The sequence below is a fragment of the Mirounga leonina genome, unplaced genomic scaffold (assembly GCF_011800145.1).
Source record: "Mirounga leonina isolate KUSES-001 unplaced genomic scaffold, KU_Mleo_1.0 Mir_180, whole genome shotgun sequence".
Taxonomy (NCBI): domain Eukaryota; kingdom Metazoa; phylum Chordata; class Mammalia; order Carnivora; family Phocidae; genus Mirounga; species Mirounga leonina.
This window is the reverse complement of record NW_023270469.1, coordinates 13017325-13035802: the sequence shown is the minus strand read 5'-3', so window position 1 is coordinate 13035802 and position 18478 is coordinate 13017325. Positions and strand designations below refer to the sequence as shown.

Sequence of the window (18478 nt, the reverse complement as noted above, 5' to 3'; positions counted from 1 at the left end):
AGCAAGCACTGTACTGTGAGAACGTGAGCTATTTGCCATGGCTTCTCCCAGATGTCTCTCTGCCCTTCTCCCTCCCACTAGGAGCCTCGGCTCCAGGGGCTGCCATGCCAGCCTGGACATTGAGCCTTAATTGTGTGGCCCAGAGGGGGCAATGGCTACGAAGACCAGGATGTGTTCAGAGCAGCCCCAGGCCTTCTCTTCTGCTGTCTCAGGCCAGCTGTCAGCTGAGAGGCGGGCAGATCTCCCTCCCCAAATGTGGGGCATCACAGGTGATCCTGTCTTCTCACAGCCTCTCTTCCTCCCAGCAGAGCACTGGGAAATTGTCCCAGATCTGAAGTCTCCACTCAGAGACTTTCCAGACTGTACTGCAGCCCCCAGTCATCTAGTCCAGGAGGGAGAGACAGGAACAGTCCTCCCCGTGCAGTGCTCCGCATTCTGGCCTGTCTGCTAACAGCAGGGGCCCCCGTTCACTGAGCACGCACTGTGTGGCAGGCCCCAGGCCCAGTGCATTAAATGTTTTGTCTCATTTAAAGAGACTCTTATTGGGGGGGCGCCTGGCTGGCTCAGTCTCTTGATCTCGTGAGTTCAAGCCCCACCTTGGGCATAAAGATTACTTAAAAAAAAAAAATTCTTTAAACTGAAGGACTAGGGACTCTTATTGGCCCCACCTTACAGATGAAGAAACTGAGGCTTAGGGTGAGAGACTTGCCCAAAGTTGCACAGCTAGTAAGAGGTAAACATCTGATCTGAACCAAGTCTCATGGACTCCCAGCGATGTTTCTGCCTGCCTGCGATACCCGGCCCCCTGGGAATGGAGGCTGTGGCCCCACATCGTGGAAGATTTCTTTATGGTCACTCCCTGTTTGGGTCCCTTTGTCCTTTGGAATACTTTGGAAGCTAAATGGTCCTAAGCCTGGAAATGATATAGGGTGGAGGTGCACATACAGAAGCAAGAAGGGGGCAGGTCACAGGAGCCATCACAGATGAGCACCCGGGAGAAGGTTCCAGTCCACACACACCGCCCGTGTTGGGGGTGTGTAGCCAGGCCACCTCGGGGGCAGTGTGGGGCGGGGAGGAGGGGCTCTAGCAGCTGTATCTGCAGCCGCCTCTTCAGAGATCAGCCCCAGCTGGGCCCGGGGTAACTCGAGCTGTAAGAATGTGACACTTGATTCTGCAAACAGCCCCTCTGGGCCAGGGAGCAGAGACTGTTTGCCATTCCAGAGTCACTCAGGACCTCCCAGGCCAGGCTGTTCTGGGCAGGGACCCAGAACAATGCACTGCAAACATCAGGAAGTTCAGTGAGGCCTGCCCTTGAACTGGGCTTCTTACTCAAGGCTTGCCCCTTGCACACAGTTCCCAGGGGCTGTCTAGGAGGTTGTCAGGAGAAAGGACAGTAGTTTGAAGGTATGGCTCCGAGTAAGGAATCCTCACAGAGTAATTCACAGCTGGGAAAACCAAAACAGAAAGGCCCCTCTTGCCGTTCCCAGCCACACCGCCTTAAGGACCATGCAAGGACATGAGGGAAGTCTGAGTTGAGCAAAAAGATCCTGAAAGGAGGGTTTTACTGCTTCCTCTGGCCACTGGCGGCTCATGCAGTCAGCGGATGGGGTGCCTCCATAGGCCTTGCTTCTAGTACTATGGATGGCCCCATACATTCGTGTTGTGTGCCTGGGGCCAATGCTTCTGGGAGCTGATAGCCCCTCACACAGCCAAGCTTGGTTCCCTATTTTACACAGGTGTGTGGCCACCCTCTCCCTGGTCTGGGGAGGAAGTCAGGACTTCAGGGTCACGTAGAGACCAACCTGGCAAGTGATGGCACCACATGTCTCAGCTGGCCACTTTTATCTTTCCCCAGTGTCCTCCCTGAGTTCCCAGGGGGCTGCAGCCAGGTTCTTTCTCCACAGCTTCTGCCAGTGCCATGTCTCTATGTCCTCAATCTTGGCAAGGCCTTCATTTCAGTCTTCTGCCTCTTGTTTGGGAGCATACCGCCTACTAACCTGCAAACCCCAAACCGCCCCAAGCACCAGCACCCGAGTGATGGGCAGCGTGGCGGAGCTGCCGAGACCAGCTGCAGGGACTCAGACACCAACCACTCCTCAGCTCTGTGACTTTGGATAGTCCCCAGCCTAATTCACAGCTTCTCCACCTATATAATGAGAAGAGTTAGAGCACATATTTTCAAGGATTATTTTGAAGATTAGTTAGATGCTATGTGTGAAGGCTTTAGAAACACGCATAGCACATAGGAAGTCTCTGGTAAATGGTAACTCTTGGTTGCCTATTCAGATACCATGTTGGGGAAATATCGGTCAAAGGGTACAAAATTCCAGTTAGAGTTTAATTAAAGTTCTGGGCATCTAATGTACAGAACGGTGATTATAGTTAATACTACTATAGTATATACTTGAAAGTTGCTAAGAGAGTAGATCGTAAATGTTCTCACCGCAAAAAAACAAGTGGTCATTATATGAGGTGAGGAAGGTATTGGCTGACTCCACAGCACTGTGGTAATCATTTTGCAATGTGTCCATGTATGAAATCAACACATTGTACACCTTAAGCTTATATAATGTATGTCAATCTTATCTCAATAAAGCTGGAAAAAATACAATGTAAAAAATAAAGCATCAGGGCTCCTGGCTGGTTCAGTTGGAAGAGCATGTGACTCTTGATCTCAGGGTCGTAAGTTTGAGCCCCACATTGTGGATAGAGATTACTTAAATAAATAAATAAACTTTAAAAAAACAGCTTGTAAAAAAAATAAAGCAAGCAGATATCATGTTACACTAGGACAATTAGATATCCATCCACATGCAAAAGAATTTAGACTTCTTCCTCATACCATATACAAAAATTAAAATAGATCAGATACCTAAATATAAGAGCTATATTTAAAAAAAATACATACACAACTCTTAGAAGGAAGCCCATCAGTAAATCTTTATGACCTTGGAATAGGTAATACTTTCTTAGATATGGCACCAAAAGCACAAGCAACCCCAAAAAAAAAAAAAAAAAGATAAATTGAACTCGATCAGAATTTAAAATTCTTTGCTTCAAAGGAGGACACCATGGAGAAAGTTAAGAAACAACCCAAAGAATGGGGGAAAATATCTGCAATGATTATATTTGATAAGAGACTTGTATCTAGAATTCTTGTAACTCTGCAATAAAAAAGCAAATAACCCAATTTTAAAATGGGCAAAGGACTTGTATAGACATTTCTCCAAAGATCTACAAGTAGCCAGTAAGCCCATAAAAAGATGCTCAGTGTCATGAGTCATCAGGAAAATGGAAGTCAAACCCATAATGAGATACTACTTCCATCCACAAGGATGGCTGTAATCAAAAGACAGGTAATAACAAGTGTTGGCAAGAATGTGAGAAAACTGGAGTCTCACACACTGATGGTGAGAATGTAAAATGCACAGCCATGGTGGAAAAAAGCCTGGCAGTTTCTCAAAAGTTACACATAGAGTAACCATATCAGAAATTCCACTCCTGGGTATATAACCAAAAGAAATGAAAACGTGTTCACACAAAAACATATGTGAATGTTCACAGCAGCATTATTCCTTTTTTTTTTTTAATTTTTTAATTAAGTAAGCTCTGTGCCCAACTTGGGGCTCGAACTCATGACCCCAAGATCAAGAGTCACATGCTCTACCGACTGAGCCAACCAGGCGCCCCCTGGCATTATTCTTAATAGCTAAAAAGTGAAAACAACCAAATGTCCAGCAATGGATGAATGGTTAAAACATGGTATATCCATCCAGTGGAGTATTATTCAACCAAAAAAAAAAGGAATACAAAATGGATACATACTACAATATGGATGAACCTTGAAAATATGCTAAGTGAAAGAAGCCATATACTGTATGATTCATTAATACAAAATTTCCAGAATAGGCAAATCCACAGAGACAGAAAGTAGATTAATGATTGTCAGGAGCTGGTGGAGGGGATAATGGGGAATGGCAGCTAATGGGTACGAGGTTTCTTTTTGGGTGATGTTTTGGAATTAGTGGTGATCGGTGCACAATTTTATGAATGTACTGGAAACCACTGAATTGTACACTTTAAAAGGATGAACTTAATGATATGTGAATTGTATCTCAAGTTGTTGTGTGTGCATTTTGTGCCCTGTTAGTGCCTTGGGCAGAGGGAGTGAGGATTCCTACCATCCCTAACACCTCTTTCCAACAATCTGTTGAGGTCAGCATGTGTGACGAAGAAAAAACAAAGAGATTGCATGGGGTGTATGAATATACCACATGGCGATCAACCAGGTGTTCTTTCAGCCCTGCTGTCGTCCCCTCCATGCCCAATACCTTGCGGAGGAGAGCACGTGCTGGGGTGAGGCTGGGAGGGGGACTGTATCTGGCCCTCAGTGTATTTTCAGCTGGGGTGCATATCAGAGGGGTACTCCGAATGTGCTTCTGGTTCTAAAGCCAACTCTGGGCTTTGAAAATCTTTAGAGTACTAGTCTAAAAGAGCATTTCCACCTGAAGAAGAATGTCTGATTTAAAAACATTGGGGGGCGCCTGGGTGGCTCAGTTGGTTAAGTGTCTGCATTCGGCTCAGGTCATGATCCCAGGGAGCTGGGATCGAGCCCTGCATTGAGAGCCTGCTGCTCCCTCTCCCTCTGCTGCTTCCTCTGCTTGTGCTCTCTTGCTCTCGCTCTTTCTCTCAAATAAATAAATACAGTCTTTTAAAAAAAAATAAAAACGTCAAGTAAAGATTAAAGCCCTTGGTAACATTTTGTCAGGGTGTGCTGTCTTTAATCCAACAGAGGTGTGCATAGTTTCCCTTGTCTTGAGCACCATTGGGAAAGGAGTGTGGATTTTGTTGGCTGTCGAGGTTGTATGCCTATTTTACCCCTTTCTTCTCTTTGACATGTCATCTGTCCTTAACCAGCCAAAATGAAGCCCAAGTGTGTTTTACTTATTGGGATGATAGGTACAGGTTTGTTTTATAAAAAATTCCTAGCACATAGCAGCGGTCTCAGAAATAGGAGGTGTTCACTAAGTAATTGGGGGCTGGCTGGAGAGGTGGACAGGTAAGTGGGGATTTGTGCAGTAAGCAGTTGTATTTGCTTGTAGGTACTTGAATAGTCCTTGCTTTTTTGCCCTTGACCTGAGGCCCTGGATTGAAGATTTTCCCTCACCTTGTTCCACACAGACCCCCCACCACCACCACCTTTCTGGAGTTTACGATTGTGTATGTTCTGTGGGGGTCCCACCACCCTGTGGACCATAGAGTAAATCTCAGCTCTATCCCTTTCTCTGCAGGTACCAAAGGCTTAGAATGTTCTCCTTCCACCCCCACCATGAACTCCTACTTTTATAAGTTCATGATCAACCTTCTCAAGAGGTTCAGCAGTGAACGCAAGCTCCTGGAGGCCAGAGGCGCTTTCATCATCAGGTCAGGCTCGGCGCACCTTCTCCTCCCCACACAGCCACACTCTTCCACTTCACACCGTGCCAGGGCTCCAAGCAACCATCTTCTCCTCCGCTTCTCTCCCCTCCTTTTCCTTTGCATTTATTCTTAAAGAAACAAAGGAGCCCCCACACACACACTTCACACCAGGCTGCTGCTACTGCCAACCCGAGACAGGTCAATGTCGCCCTTTCTCGAACGGACAAATGACTTTTTCACTTGTTGAGACACAAGTTTTTGTGTCTCAAGGTTTTCCCTTGAGGTTAAGTGTCCTGTCAGTATGCCCTTGTTGGCGTCTTTGGGGAAGGAAGTAGGTGAGCCAGATGGAACACGAAGCGGGGCTGTGCTCGGGTGCCCAGCCGCCAGCACGGGGTTTGGCCAGGGCTGGTGGCAGCAGTCGCTCTGGCAGAGCTGGGATCTTGAGTCGTGTGAGCCTGGCCTTGGACAGTCCCAGGACCCCAGCCCCTCTCAGCCTCTAGAACTCCTGTCACCAACAGCATGGCCAGGTCTGGCCCTTTGCCTCCTCAGCTCCAAGGAGCCAGGGTCACCACAAGAATGACCTTCAAGTCACCGAAATCTAGACGGGGCATAGATTTCTCCAGGCTCCCCCACAAAGCCAGGCCGAGGAGTTTTCTGGAATGGTCTGAGTGGCCTCCAATGCTCTGCGGCGATGGTTCTTAGCCCTGGCTTTCTTTTAGTCACCGAGGGCTTTCACCCTGTCCCATGAAATAAGCACCTCTGGGGTGACAGGGTACAAAAGCTGTCCAGGGTGCTCGGGGAGCTAACTAGACCAGTGTGGTCCGTGGGGTCGGGAAGGCTCCTGAGGCTGTCTGCGGGGTCTGGGGGTTGAAGGAGGATTGCTGGCAGAGGGTCTGGCCTGTACAGAGTCTTCAAGTCAGCAAAGAGCATGGAGTGTTCATTTTGCTGTGATCCAGAGGGCAAGGGGGAGAGGGGCCCAGCCTTGCTGGCCACACCAAGGTTGGAGGCCTCTCCCTGAGGCCAGGAGGAGCCACTCAAGGCTTGGGTGAGGGGACAGTGTGACCAGATTTGTGTTTTTAAAGATTCCTATGCTGCTGAGGAGAAGGGGTGGGTGGAGAGAGCAAGGTGGATGTGTGGGAGACCATCTGGGAGGCTGTTGTCCAAGTGGAAGATGGTGGCTGCTTGGGAGGGGGATGGGAAGAAGCAGCAGCGTTCTGTACTTTGTAACACGTATCATTAATTAGTGACCAATTACATGAGGGCCTGAGGGACAGCCTGTCGGGAGTGACACCCAGGACTCTGGATGGTGGTGGCAGTCCCTGCGATGGGAGCTCTAGAGGAGGAGCAGGGAGGGAGGAGGGTCCCATGTTTGAGTTTAAATTGCTTTGGTAACATCAAAGGAGAGATGATGAAGCAGGTTGCTACCCCTGACTCTCAAAAGAGGGACTTATGCCCAAGATAGAAATGTGGAAATGGACACCATAGTCCTTCATTTATTCACTCACTCACTCACTCATTCATTCATCCAGCAGATGGTTTTACTGAGTACTGACTCTGCCAAGTACTGCTCTGGATGGTTCTGTCCTTATGGAGCTTTCATTTCTAGGGAATAAGAATGGTTAGTGATAAGAGGGGCAGAGGGGGTAGGGAAGGGGCCTGAGGCCGCTCAGGGAGCTCCAGGGTGTAATGGCCGGGGAAGGAAGGAGAAGCCAGGAAAGGAGGCTGAGAAGAAGGACCTGGAGGTGGGAAGAAGCAAAAGTGGGTGGCAGGAGGCAGTGAGGGGAGATGAGTTCCACACGGGTCTGCCGGGAGCCATGCCAGGAGCCTGCCCGGCCACGAGGCGAGCCGAGGGAGGGAAATAGAGGGAGCAGGCCCCGGCCACTTCATCCAGAGCTGCCTGCCAGGGGCCCTCGCTCCAGGGCTGAGGGTGGAGTTGAGGGCATGGGTCAAAGGACTGAGTTGTAGGCCTGGCCGGAAGGACAAATAGGAGGCCCACAAAGTTTCTGCCCTTCGGGAGGAACAGGCTTCTGATGGGCCAGACCACCAAAAGGAGTCCCGTGGTGGTGGGAGGCTGTCGCAGCCCTCCTGCTCTTCCAAGGTCATGGAGAGCAGGGTTTCTCGAGCTCGGCACCGTTGGCGTTGGGGCTGGATAGTCTTTGGTGGTCGGGCCCGTCCTGTGTGCTGTGGGATGTGGAGCAGCACCCCCGCCCTCCCAGCGGGTGCTGTCAGAAATGTTTCTAGACAGGGCCACATACCCCTGGGAGCAAAATCCTCCCAGGTGGGAGCGCCACAGTTACACAGGGACAGAAATGGATTCTTAGCCTGCTCGGCCAGAAGGGGAAGCATCACATCCCGTTTTGCTTCACATCAAGATGGACAGTCAGTGGGATTGAAGTGGAGATTAGAGGTGGTACAGGAGACTCCCCACCAGGAGGGCAACAGTCTTTCCCCACATGAGTGACAGTTTACTTTACATGGTTTTCCACATTGCAGACATGTCAGTTCTCTTGACGAGCCCCCCTTGCCTGGAAGCTTTTCAGGAACCAGTGGAGAGAGAGGCCTTTGAAAAAGGCATTTGTAACTAGTTTCCCTCTGGAGAACCGGACTGTAACGGGTTTTTCCATCCTCCAGCAGCCTCACATGCCCCATCAGGGGCTCGGGTAGAGGGCGCTCAGAACCGTCAGCAGCATCCCCAGACTGCACCAAGCAGAAGTGTGGGCAGCAAGGACATGCATGGGTGCCCCCCCCCCACCGGCTCAGGGGCCCTGGGCTCCGTGAAGCTGGGGGCCTGGCGACCACTGCCATGTTCCCATTTACAGCCTCCAGGGTGGTGAGGCTTTCCTTGCTTTGCCTAGTGTCTTCCTAGCGGCCTGGGCTGACGGGCATCCTCATTTTGTGGAAGGGAAATGAGAGGAAGCCCCATGCCTGCCAGGCTTGGTGGGAGCTGAGCTGCAGACCCTTGCACTCTGCTAATTCCGCGCCCGCCACTTCATCCCTTCTGTGGGGGAGTGCAGAGGCCAGGTGCCTTGAGGGGCCCTGCACAGCCTGTGAGCCGGGCACTAGCACAGGAACCCAGTGGGCTGGGATGGAAGGAATCTTGGGGCTGAGCCCCTCACACTTGTCCCCCCCGGTCCTTGGCGTCATTTGTCCAGCCTGCCCCCGCCCCCACCGAAGCAGCACGGGCTCTGAGCCAGCGTGTCCGGCCGCCGCTGACCAGCCCGGGTCACAGTCCCAGCCCGCCAGCTGGCCTAGGCTCTCTGGGTGCACAAAGCGCAGCATCAGACGTGGAGGAGGCCTTGAAGACGTGTGCTCTCCTCCTTCCTGGGATCAGACAGGGGAGTGAGCCCTTCAGCAAAGTTTGCTGGGGACAAGCCGTCGGGAACGTCAGCCTGCCTGTCTGCTTCTCATTTCATTTCCTTATTTTTTGCTGACGGCTTTAAAGAAAAGCATAGTAATGGTCCATGCGGACTGCTGAGATGAGAAACACAGTGATTTAAGCCTCTCCTTCAGGTGTTAAACGAACAAGTGAACAGCCATTGTTTCTACAGTAGTGCGTTTAGCTCGGGGAGCAGGAGGGGTTGCCTTCCAGAGGACAAAAGCATCCCAAGTTGTTGAAGACAAACATCTGGTGGGCGTCTTGGTGTTGAGTAAGATGCATGATTTCCCTCAGGACCCTGGAGTGTTTCCTCTCCCACACGCAGCTTTCCCAGGCTGCCACCTCCATGGGGGGGGGTGTGAGTGGGGCCCCCGAGCCCCCCCTTCAGGCCCCTGGGTGGGTCAGACCTCCTCTGTGCCATGTGGCCTTGTTATCTGGTGGACGTAACAGTTTAGCCGTGTGGTGAACTTGGGGGAGCCGGAGGCTCCGAAGCCTCATCTCAGCTGCAGGACCAGAAGCTGAGCCCACATGTAGAGGGAGGGGACGTGAGGTGGGGGTGCCAGAGGGGGCCGGACATCCCTCAGCGCTGCCCACACCTCTCCCCCTTCTCTGGACTCCACGGGAACAGGGCACACGGGCCTCCCACACGTCCTTGGGATCCAGATTAAGATTGGAACTTCTGGAGTCAAAGAGACTTGGGTTCGAATCCCAGATCCTCCAGTTTTGGTCCGCGTGACCTGTTTCTATAGTACTGCCTGCCGCGTCGTTTTGCGGAGAGGGTTACGTAAGACCATGCGCACCGTCGCTCTCCACACAGCTTGATAACGGGAGCTCTTGTTCGGCCTCATGACGCGGCCTCAGCCTCCCATGGCGGTCTGTGAAGACAGGAAACCAAATCCAGAGAGGCCGAAATAATTCAGCCTTCTGTGCTGAGAGCTGGCCCTGGTGCGCCAGGCCTGCAGCCCCAGCACCTCGGGCACCCACCAGCGGCCCGGCCCCGGCCCCGTTAAAACAACTCTGCCCCAAGTAGGTGTTGGTGTACGTTTCCCTCCTCCGGCCTCTTCCCGCCCTCCATGCCAATGCAGCAGAACAAGCGCAGGGCTGTTTTCCCATGAACCGGGCCTCTTATACTCAGTAGAAAGGAAGAGGAGGGAGAAAACGCAGCTTCTTTGATAAACTGATATGAACTGCAGCGTGATCCAACAGCTGGGATCCTTACAAGGCCTGCTTCTGTGCTGGGAAGTGAGCGCGTCTCGGGACGCCCCACTCCGCCCGCCAAGATGGCCCTCGGGCCAGCCGTTCTTTGGCTTAACCAACTGTGCTTCTCCCCGCCCCCCCCTTCCTCCCTGCTGCCTTGCAGAGAGGACTTGCCAGAGAATGCTTTCTTTTTAAAGAGTGCCTGCTGTGAACTCAAAGGCTCCAACCCCAGCCAGCCCAGCTGATGGTGGATGAGGTCCTGAGCAACCTTCCTGGGGACACGGGTGCCTCTACGATGAGAGCGTTTGAAGAGGCCGGGCCAGGGGCCCAAGTGGGAGAACAGGAGACAGTCCTGCGTCTTATTCTGTGAGCCCTGAACCCAGAGAAGCCCCGAGATAAAACTTCCGGTTCATTTTGGTCCGCCCCTCACCTCTGATACATGCAGGCATGGCAACCTCTCCAATTCAGCAAATGCGAACAGTCCCTACGACGTACCCCTGATCCTGCCCTTGCCTTACCCCACCCCACCCCCCCGCACCCCACCTCACCCCCGGGTTTGCAAAAGAGCCCTGTACTTGGGAGGGGAGAAGGGGAGGAGGTTGATTGGCTGCCGAGGTGGGTGGTGGGGCAGGAGAGCCAGGGCCTAGGAAGCCACTGGAAACTGGACTTGTTCTCAATTGCATCACGGGGAGGGCCTCAAGGGAAACAGTGGTCTTTCACGCGGTAACTGGGAAATTCCACTTTGCTGTCTTCATATGGTCCACCTGGGAGACAGGCCGTCGTCCGGGGCCACACCAGCTGACCCTCCCCACCCCACTCCCTTTCTCACTCTCTCTGTCCTCCCAGACCTTCCTAGCCTCCGGAGCTCATCAGCATCAGGTACCCCCCTTACAGTCTTCATAGGCGCCACTTGATGTGCCAGGGGGCATTGACCTGGCCCCCCAAAGCCCATTGTGCTGATGCTAATGCAAGATGAATCCGAGTAAAGGGGCAAGACCCGGATCCCTGGTTCGAATGGCATTTTAGAATAGCACACTTTGCCTCTGGCCCCCAGCCTGCGGGAAAGAGCTTCTAAGAGGTCCTCCTCGCTTTCTTTCACTCTCCCCTTTAATGGGATGCGTTCATTTGCTCCGAGTAAAAATAAACTGCCTTGACAAACATGCGCCAGCCAAAGTCTGTCGGCTAGAAGGGATCCAGAATGCCGGTGGGGTTTGACCTTTCATTCATTTGAAGTCATATTGATTGGGTCCCCAGCTGAGGGGAGGGAGACAGGACATTGAACAGGGTTGGAGGAATTCTTCCAGGGAATTTCTTATGTCCCTCTCAGAAGCTTCTCTTCTTGCTGACTTGAAGTACGTCTGCCCGACTCCTGTGTGCGTCTTCTGGAGGTTTCCACAGTCATTCTTCCCCCAGAGACCAGGGGGCTGGGGTGCTTTTGTTGAGATGCAGGACAGCGAAGAGAGTATGGCAGAAGCTCTTTTGCACAACCAGCTCTTGGCTTTGATCTAACTGGAAACAACACTGAGAACGTGACCGGCAGGGAGGCACGATCTGACATGCCAGAGAAGATTGAAAGGAGAAGTCTGCCCCCAAAGGTAAAATACAAAGGTGTCCTTGGGAAGGGCAAAATTCAGGCGGCCCAGAGAGCCCAACCTGGTCTGTTTCCACTGTCTCCTAACCCATGGAAAGGTGCCACATCCCAGCACCTCGCAGAAACATCTGTGACCTGGGAGTGCCCGGGAGGGCTGGGGACCTGGAGGCAGAGGCTTTGCTCTGCCTCCTCCAGGCAGTCTCCACGCTGTCCCTGTAGGGCCCACTGTCACACACACTGGCGCTCCCTGTGAGAAGGGCGTGTTTTCTTCTGGAAGATGGGAACCACATGTGGTGGGCCTTGTTAGGCAAGGCTGGGATTAATTAGGTCCTACTGGGGGAGGTGGGGGTGGAAAGAGGAAGTGCTGGCCAGAGGGAGCCCTGCTCGGTGTGTGCTGAGGTCTGAGGAGCCTCAGAGGAAACCATCTCCATGTTTCAGGGGTCCTCGTGGATCCCTGTGACAGGGAACTGAAAGAAGGCCAAGGGTCCGCTTGCTTTAGAGGTCCTGGATGAACTTGGCAGGGGGAGGCCATGTGACCCAAGCAGGCCTCCCCCCACGGAACCAGCCGTTCACCTTGCACCTAGAAGCCCCTATGGACGGGCTGAGGACTCAGGAATGGACTGGCGGGAAAGTTCATTCTGTGCCCACCACACCGCGTGCCTTGGACTCCGCCTCGCACGGGTGCTGGCACCTGCTGCGTTCTTCTCAGCCTCAGATTAAAAGCACTTTCTTGTAGTCTCCACACCTAAGAAGCATCAGCTCCCCAGCCCATGGCTCAGGCAGCCTGCACGGCTGGGGGTGACTGTCAAGAACCGTTGCCAGCGGCTAAGAACTTGATCGTGAATTTCCTTCTGAAGCTTGAGAGGTTTTCTGGATGGAATCGGCAGTCCTGTCTGGAGCTGTTTATACTTGACCTAAGGATGTCAGGAAACTAACGAAGTTTTGACCTTGTAAGTCAGACAGCTTAGTTAGCAAGTAGCTGACGGCTATCGTAATATAACATCTTAACAAAAGAGTGGCAGGAATTGTCCCCTAGAAGTCATTCCCATCCTCCTGCCTCCTTGGGGTAGGGGTGCATCTGAGCCAGGACACACAAAAGGGTGTCCTTGGTTTCAAAGGTGCTTCTGAACTCCTTCTGGAACAGCAGTTCTAGAGTGTGTCCTGTTCACCCATCGTAGAATGTTTCTTTGGAAGCTCTTTCCTTTATCCTGGTATCGTTTCAGCTCAGGTTTTCTCAGGGGCCTCTGGGGGTGTTCTCCTCTCTCTCCCACAAGTGGTTTCCTTTAGCAGGTAGCCATGAAGAACACACGCACAAGCACACACACATCCTGCCCCTGTCTTCCAAAAAATGTAGAGAAGGTCTCTATCGTGTGCAGTTTGTGAAAGGCCATCCAGACCAGCTGCTTCTTCCACATAAAAGGAGGGTTCCTGTCCCAGCCTGTACGATGGTTCCGCCTCCGAGGACCCTCACCGGGGAGAAACTTGGCGCTGAATTGAGCCTCAGAAGGCGAGCACAAGCCCACGTGAAGTACATACGGTCCACGGGGAAGGGTGCTTTGTAACCGAATTAGCACTCGGGATCCGAAGTGGAGAATGGAACTTCCTTCAAAAGTTTGCAGCTTCAGCTCCCAGGAGCGCCCTCACCCCAAGTCCTGGGTCATGCTTCATGCTCCGTGGGGCTGCTGTGTTGCAATCCGGAGACCCCAGAGTGGAGTGTCTTGGTTGTCTTCCAGATTGGGTGGTGGAGGCCTTTGGGGAAAACTGCCCCGTTTCCAGTCTGGACTCTGCTTTTCCTCAGCCCTCATGCGAGTGAAGCTGTGCTCTCTCGTGGTGTCTCCCTTCTACCCAGGGGTGTTAACCCACAGAAGATCCCCGCCAAGGCCCATCCTGATGTGGCCGCCGCCACCTCCTCTGCTAAGGCCACCACCGTCTCCCAGCAGAAGTGAAACACTGAGTAAATCTGCACATCCTTCCTTCTGGACCCGGCCTCCAGCCTCCTGCCCGTCCATGATCCTGGCCTACTTCCGGTCTATATTTAGATGACATAATCTCATTGGAACTGCCTGGCACTTGGACTGTGAGTGTCTTTCTGGGTCTAAATCTCCATTTCGACTTGCTCCTGAGGACGTGTCTCACCCGCCTCCATCTCCCAGATGATTTGTTCTACCTTCCAGTTCATCGCAGTTGCTGGCATCATCCACGTGGGCCTCTCTCTCTGAAGCCGAACTGGGATGGATTTCAGATGTGCTCCAGAGTCTTGGCTCTTTTCTCTTCGGTCCCCTGCCGAGCGTCCCATGCGGTCTGTCTTGAGCCTTGCCTCTCGTCGCTCTCGGAGGCTGCTTTCCCGTGAGCTCGGTGTTTCGTCCTTCCCCGTTTCCTGGGCCACGCACCCAGCTCCAGCTCTCACAGGGGGCGGATTTCCTGAACGTGGAGCCGTCTGAGCCTCCTTGCTGTGCTCCCCCAGAGAGCTGCTGCCTTAGTCAGTAATGGTGCTCCTGTTTCCAGTCCACCCTCAGCCTTGTTGCCAGTAAACTCATGCCGCAGAGGGGACCCTGTGCCCCAGACTGCCGCCTGCATAGCCACTCCCTCCCATGAAGGAAGAACAGCCCTTCGTGTGGCTTCAGAGGAGAATGTGTCTTAGGAACTGCTCCGTCCCCAGGAGTTCTGACTTGTTTGCTGCTCTTTTTTGCTTTTTCTGCCATCTCTCTGGCAAAACCCTCTCTTTCTTAACCACATGCCATTTCACTTCATTGCTGCCCCAGATCTGTCTTCTTTCCTTCTCCTGATCAGGGCAATGTGGCAGTCTTACTTCCCTCCAAGCCGTGATGCCTGTGTTGCCTTTTTCAATGTAAATTTTTCATTGAAGAACAACATACTGTCTAAACGTGCATAAACCATAGGTGTACTACCACTCAGTTAATCTTCACGAATTATCTACACCCAGCACTCAGATCAAGAAGTACAGCATTTCCAGCACCCAGAGGTCCCTTTCATGTCTCCTCCCAGTTAAGACCTCTCCTCCTCCCCAGAGTAGCTACTGTCCTGACTTCTAACACTATAGGTTTGTTTTACCTGGTTTTGAACTTGATATAAATTGAAACCCACAATTCATACTCTTACAAAGGCTGGCTTCTTTTGATCCGCTTTAGGTTTGTGAGGTTCATCCATGTTAGATGTGCAGTAGTTCACATTTCTGGAGAGTATTCCACTGTATGAAGATACCATGATTCATTTATCCATTCTGCTCCTGATGGGCACTTAGGTTATTTTCAGTCTGGCGCTCTTACGTGAACATACGTGTACATTTCTCTTGGATACATACCTAAGAATTGCTGGATCAGAGTCCATACATAGTTTAGCTTTAGTAGATATTTCTGACACTGCTTCAGTGTCCACTCTCTCAGCCGTGTCTGAGAGATGCGGTGGCTCACGTCCTCACCAGCGCCTGGTATCACCAGTCTTTGCTTTTAGAAGCCATTCTGGCAGGTGTGTCGTGGTATCACCTTGTGGTTTTAATTTGTGTTTCCCTGAAGACTAATGGAGAACTTCTCGTCACTTAGTGGCCTCTTGGATATCCTCTTTTGTGATGAGCCTGTTCACATTATTTCCCCGTTGCGTTTTTGGTGCTTATTGATTTATAAAAGTTCTTTATATATTCTGGATTCAAGTCTTTCTCAGATGTATACCCTACAGTTATCTTCCCCTACTTCGTCGCATGCGTTATCATTCTCCTAATAATGTCTTTTGATAAGTAGAAGTTACTAATTTTTAATATAGTTCAGGTGATCAGTTTTTCTTCACAGTTAGCATTTTTTATGTTTTGTGGTGCTTTTTCGGGGGATTAGGAGCTCATGAAAACTAACCATAAAGCTGCCTGTTTCTGGTTGATGTTAAGCATTCTCAGGGAGCTGGAATATTAATCCACCTCATACCCAAGGTATTATTTCTTAGCTTTAGCCAGGATCTTGGAGGCCACCTAGTCCAGCCTGCTTGTGCTTTGTCAAAGCAAAGACTCCTTGTCACCCTCCACCCTCCCCCCTCCCAGCTGAATCCTAGGGGCTTCTGGTACAGCCAGGCCGGCGGTGGTCTGCAGCCTGGAGTCGGGAACTGCGAATCTAGCCGTATGGGTCGGCACTCTGAGTGGCAGGAGGCAGGAACCCTGGTCACAGGTACCAAAATGAGTGAGGGGGCTTGACTAGCCTGTGTGACCAGACAGAGGGGGAGAGCAGCAAGATCCAGGAACTCGGCATTTCCCTGCAGTGGAGACATGGCTGCCACGTCCCCGCAGGTTGTGCTTAGGGGAAGGAGCTCTCACTGGCTCACACAGGGTCAGGCGCCCACCGTGTGGGGCAGCGGCTGCCCGACCAGAATCCGCAGGGAGTGGGGAGCAACAGCTGTCCAGAGGATAGGGGCCACTCTGCCCACAACAAAGGGAAGGACTTGCCGACCAGCAGCAGCCCAGGGGCCCGCCGCGCGCCTGCTTTCCTGAGTAGTTTTCTTACGTGGAAAGTGACGATGCAGATCATCATTATCTCCTGTGAATCCACGGGAGGATTTAATGACATAACAAGAAAGTGTTCAGAAGAGTGTCTGGCACCTGGTGACTGTGACAGTGATCATGATGAGTGGCACCTGCCCTTTCTCTGTGCCGTCCAGATCTCGGAAACCCAGGGCGTGGGTGGGTCGCTGGCCGCCGAGCCCGGCCTGGCACCCGTTCGCCCCCTTTCCAGCCCCTCGCTCGCTCTCATGCTGCGCACTGCCGCTCCCTCCGTGGTCTGCGGCCGATTATCACTGTCTCTTGTTTTCAAAGGAAGCGTAAGTGAGGAAGCTATTGAACAAACTAACACATGACCCCGGGCGTCCTCTCGTCCTCTGCCCCTGACCTAGGCCCTGCCCTGTTCAGTGCCACCCAGTCAGGACTCTTGACTGCATGTGACAGAAAACCGGCTCCTGCTCTGTGTTGAAAACAGAAAGGGAATGTGCGGTCGGGGGCGAGGATTGGCTCATGTGTGTGGAGAGCCCTCCTCATGTCCTCAGGACTTGGTCTTACCTTGTCACCTCCATAGCTGGCTCTTCTTCCTCCTCTGTCAGCCCACCCTGGGCAGGCCATCCACCCTGTGGCAGGATGGCCGCCCCCCAGCTCTCGGCTTACTCCTGTCCCTCAGCGCCCCAGCCTTCAGCCCAGGCTGTAGGTGAGGGAGGCAGACCCAAGCGGCATCCACTCTGTGGTCGAGGTCCATATGTGGACTAAAGGGGGACGTGAAGCGGGGCCCCCTGTGGGGCAGCGGAAGGAGTAACATGTCCCTTCTACTCTCCCAGCAGCCAAATCCTCCATCTGCCCCGGAAAGGGGGGGGGGTGGTTGCCGAGTAGTGACCAGGGACCCGTGACCTTCCCAGAGACCACCCCCAGGGCAGGCGGGGAATGGAATCCAGCCTCCAGCTCATCCCTTCTCTGTGGCTTCCTACGTTATGAACATTGCACCCCACCAGAGACAAGGTCGTGGGCTGTATGGCTGGCTGTGGACTTGGTTAGACACAGGCCCTCTTGGGGCGTGCTCCCAGAATGATGGCTCCAGGCCAGCATCGAAGAGAGACCAGGAGAGTCTCTCTGTGGATTTGAGGCTCAGTTCAGAGTGGCCAGAAGAGACCTTAAGGATCAACCGAATTCTTTCACACACAAGGAGACAGAGGCTCTGATTTTTCCAGTAACTGTTTGCACGTGCTGCCTTTGTACCACAGCCTGGGCCAGGCAGACCCAAGCCCCGCCAGCACACTGTGCGGACAGGGACCCGGGGGGATCTGGGCCACTGTTAGAGGGAAGAGCTCAGGTTAGCCCCGCCGGCGGCAAGGGTCAAAGATGTCCACAAGGTCCTTTCCGCGGCTGTTCCTGGAGCGCGTGCGGTCTGCCACGCCAGCCCTGCGCACACGCGAGCCTGAGAGCCCACCGCTCCCTTCGCCGAGGGGGCAGTTTAGTGACACTGGCGGACAGGTGCCAAGTGACCAAGAATGTGTGCCCTGGTGTTGTGATTTGAGCTCTGGAGGAAACAGTGGTGGGGGGCGGTCCTCAGGTTTGGGCTTGTGTTAAAGGGGGTACACCACAGCTTCAGCGGAGCCAGGAAGCTGTGACCTGGATCCGATATTTTCTCGGAGCATAAAAGTGCCCTAGTTTTCCCTCTCCTCAGGCTCAGCTGAAGCTACGCCAAGAATTGGCTTTTAAAGGCTGCCTGTAATGTGGTCTGCAGCCAAAAATCTATAGAGCCAGTGCGTTTGCGACCTTGTTGAAAATGCTTACTGAGGAAAATCAAGGGGGTAGGATTTGGGAATTTTTTTTCCTTTTTAAAATTAAAAAAAAAATCAGTTTGGCCCTCCTCACCCCATCCCTTTCCCTCTTGGCACATTCCCTCCCCAGAATGCCTGAGTCCTCCAGCCCCACTGAGCTCATCTCTTCCATTTGTCCACACCTCCCCCATTCCCCAATCCTGCTCCATCCCCCCCCATGCTTCAGGAATGAAAAATACCAAGTGGGTTAAAATAAGGAGCCTGGGTATAGCCCTGGAAATTAGGCCACAGCTGTCAGGCCAGGCAAGAGTCCTCTCTCTGAGAATGGAAATGCCTGGAGCAAGCGCTCGGCCCCTCCCATGTGAGGACAGATAAGAGTCTCTTCCCCAGCACTGCCCCCACCTCCCCCGGGGGTGGCCAGGAAATGCCATTTGTCATTGAGCAGACCTGTCTTAGTGCCCACTGGCGGGGACAGCGCAGTGGACAGAGCTGGTCCCTGCCTTCCCGGGGTCAGTCCACAAACCCCAGCAGCGATGGGGGTCTGTGGGAGCAGATGGGGTGGGGGTAGTGCCCAGCCCCCATGGAAGGGTCCAGGAAAGCTTCAGGAAAGAGATGTT

At 52.7% G+C, this 18478-nt stretch overlaps 1 protein-coding gene across 2 annotated transcripts in view; it reads left to right on the top strand.

Moving 5' to 3' along the window:
• VAC14 (VAC14 component of PIKFYVE complex) overlaps nucleotides 1-18478 on the top strand; it is a 100287-nt gene that overhangs the window by 55997 nt on the left and 25812 nt on the right. For both annotated transcript variants that reach the window (XM_035024814.1, XM_035024815.1), the window contains exon 14: nucleotides 5292-5424. In XM_035024814.1, the coding sequence (XP_034880705.1) occupies nucleotides 5292-5424 (133 nt within the window). The remainder of the gene's footprint in view (nucleotides 1-5291; nucleotides 5425-18478) is intronic.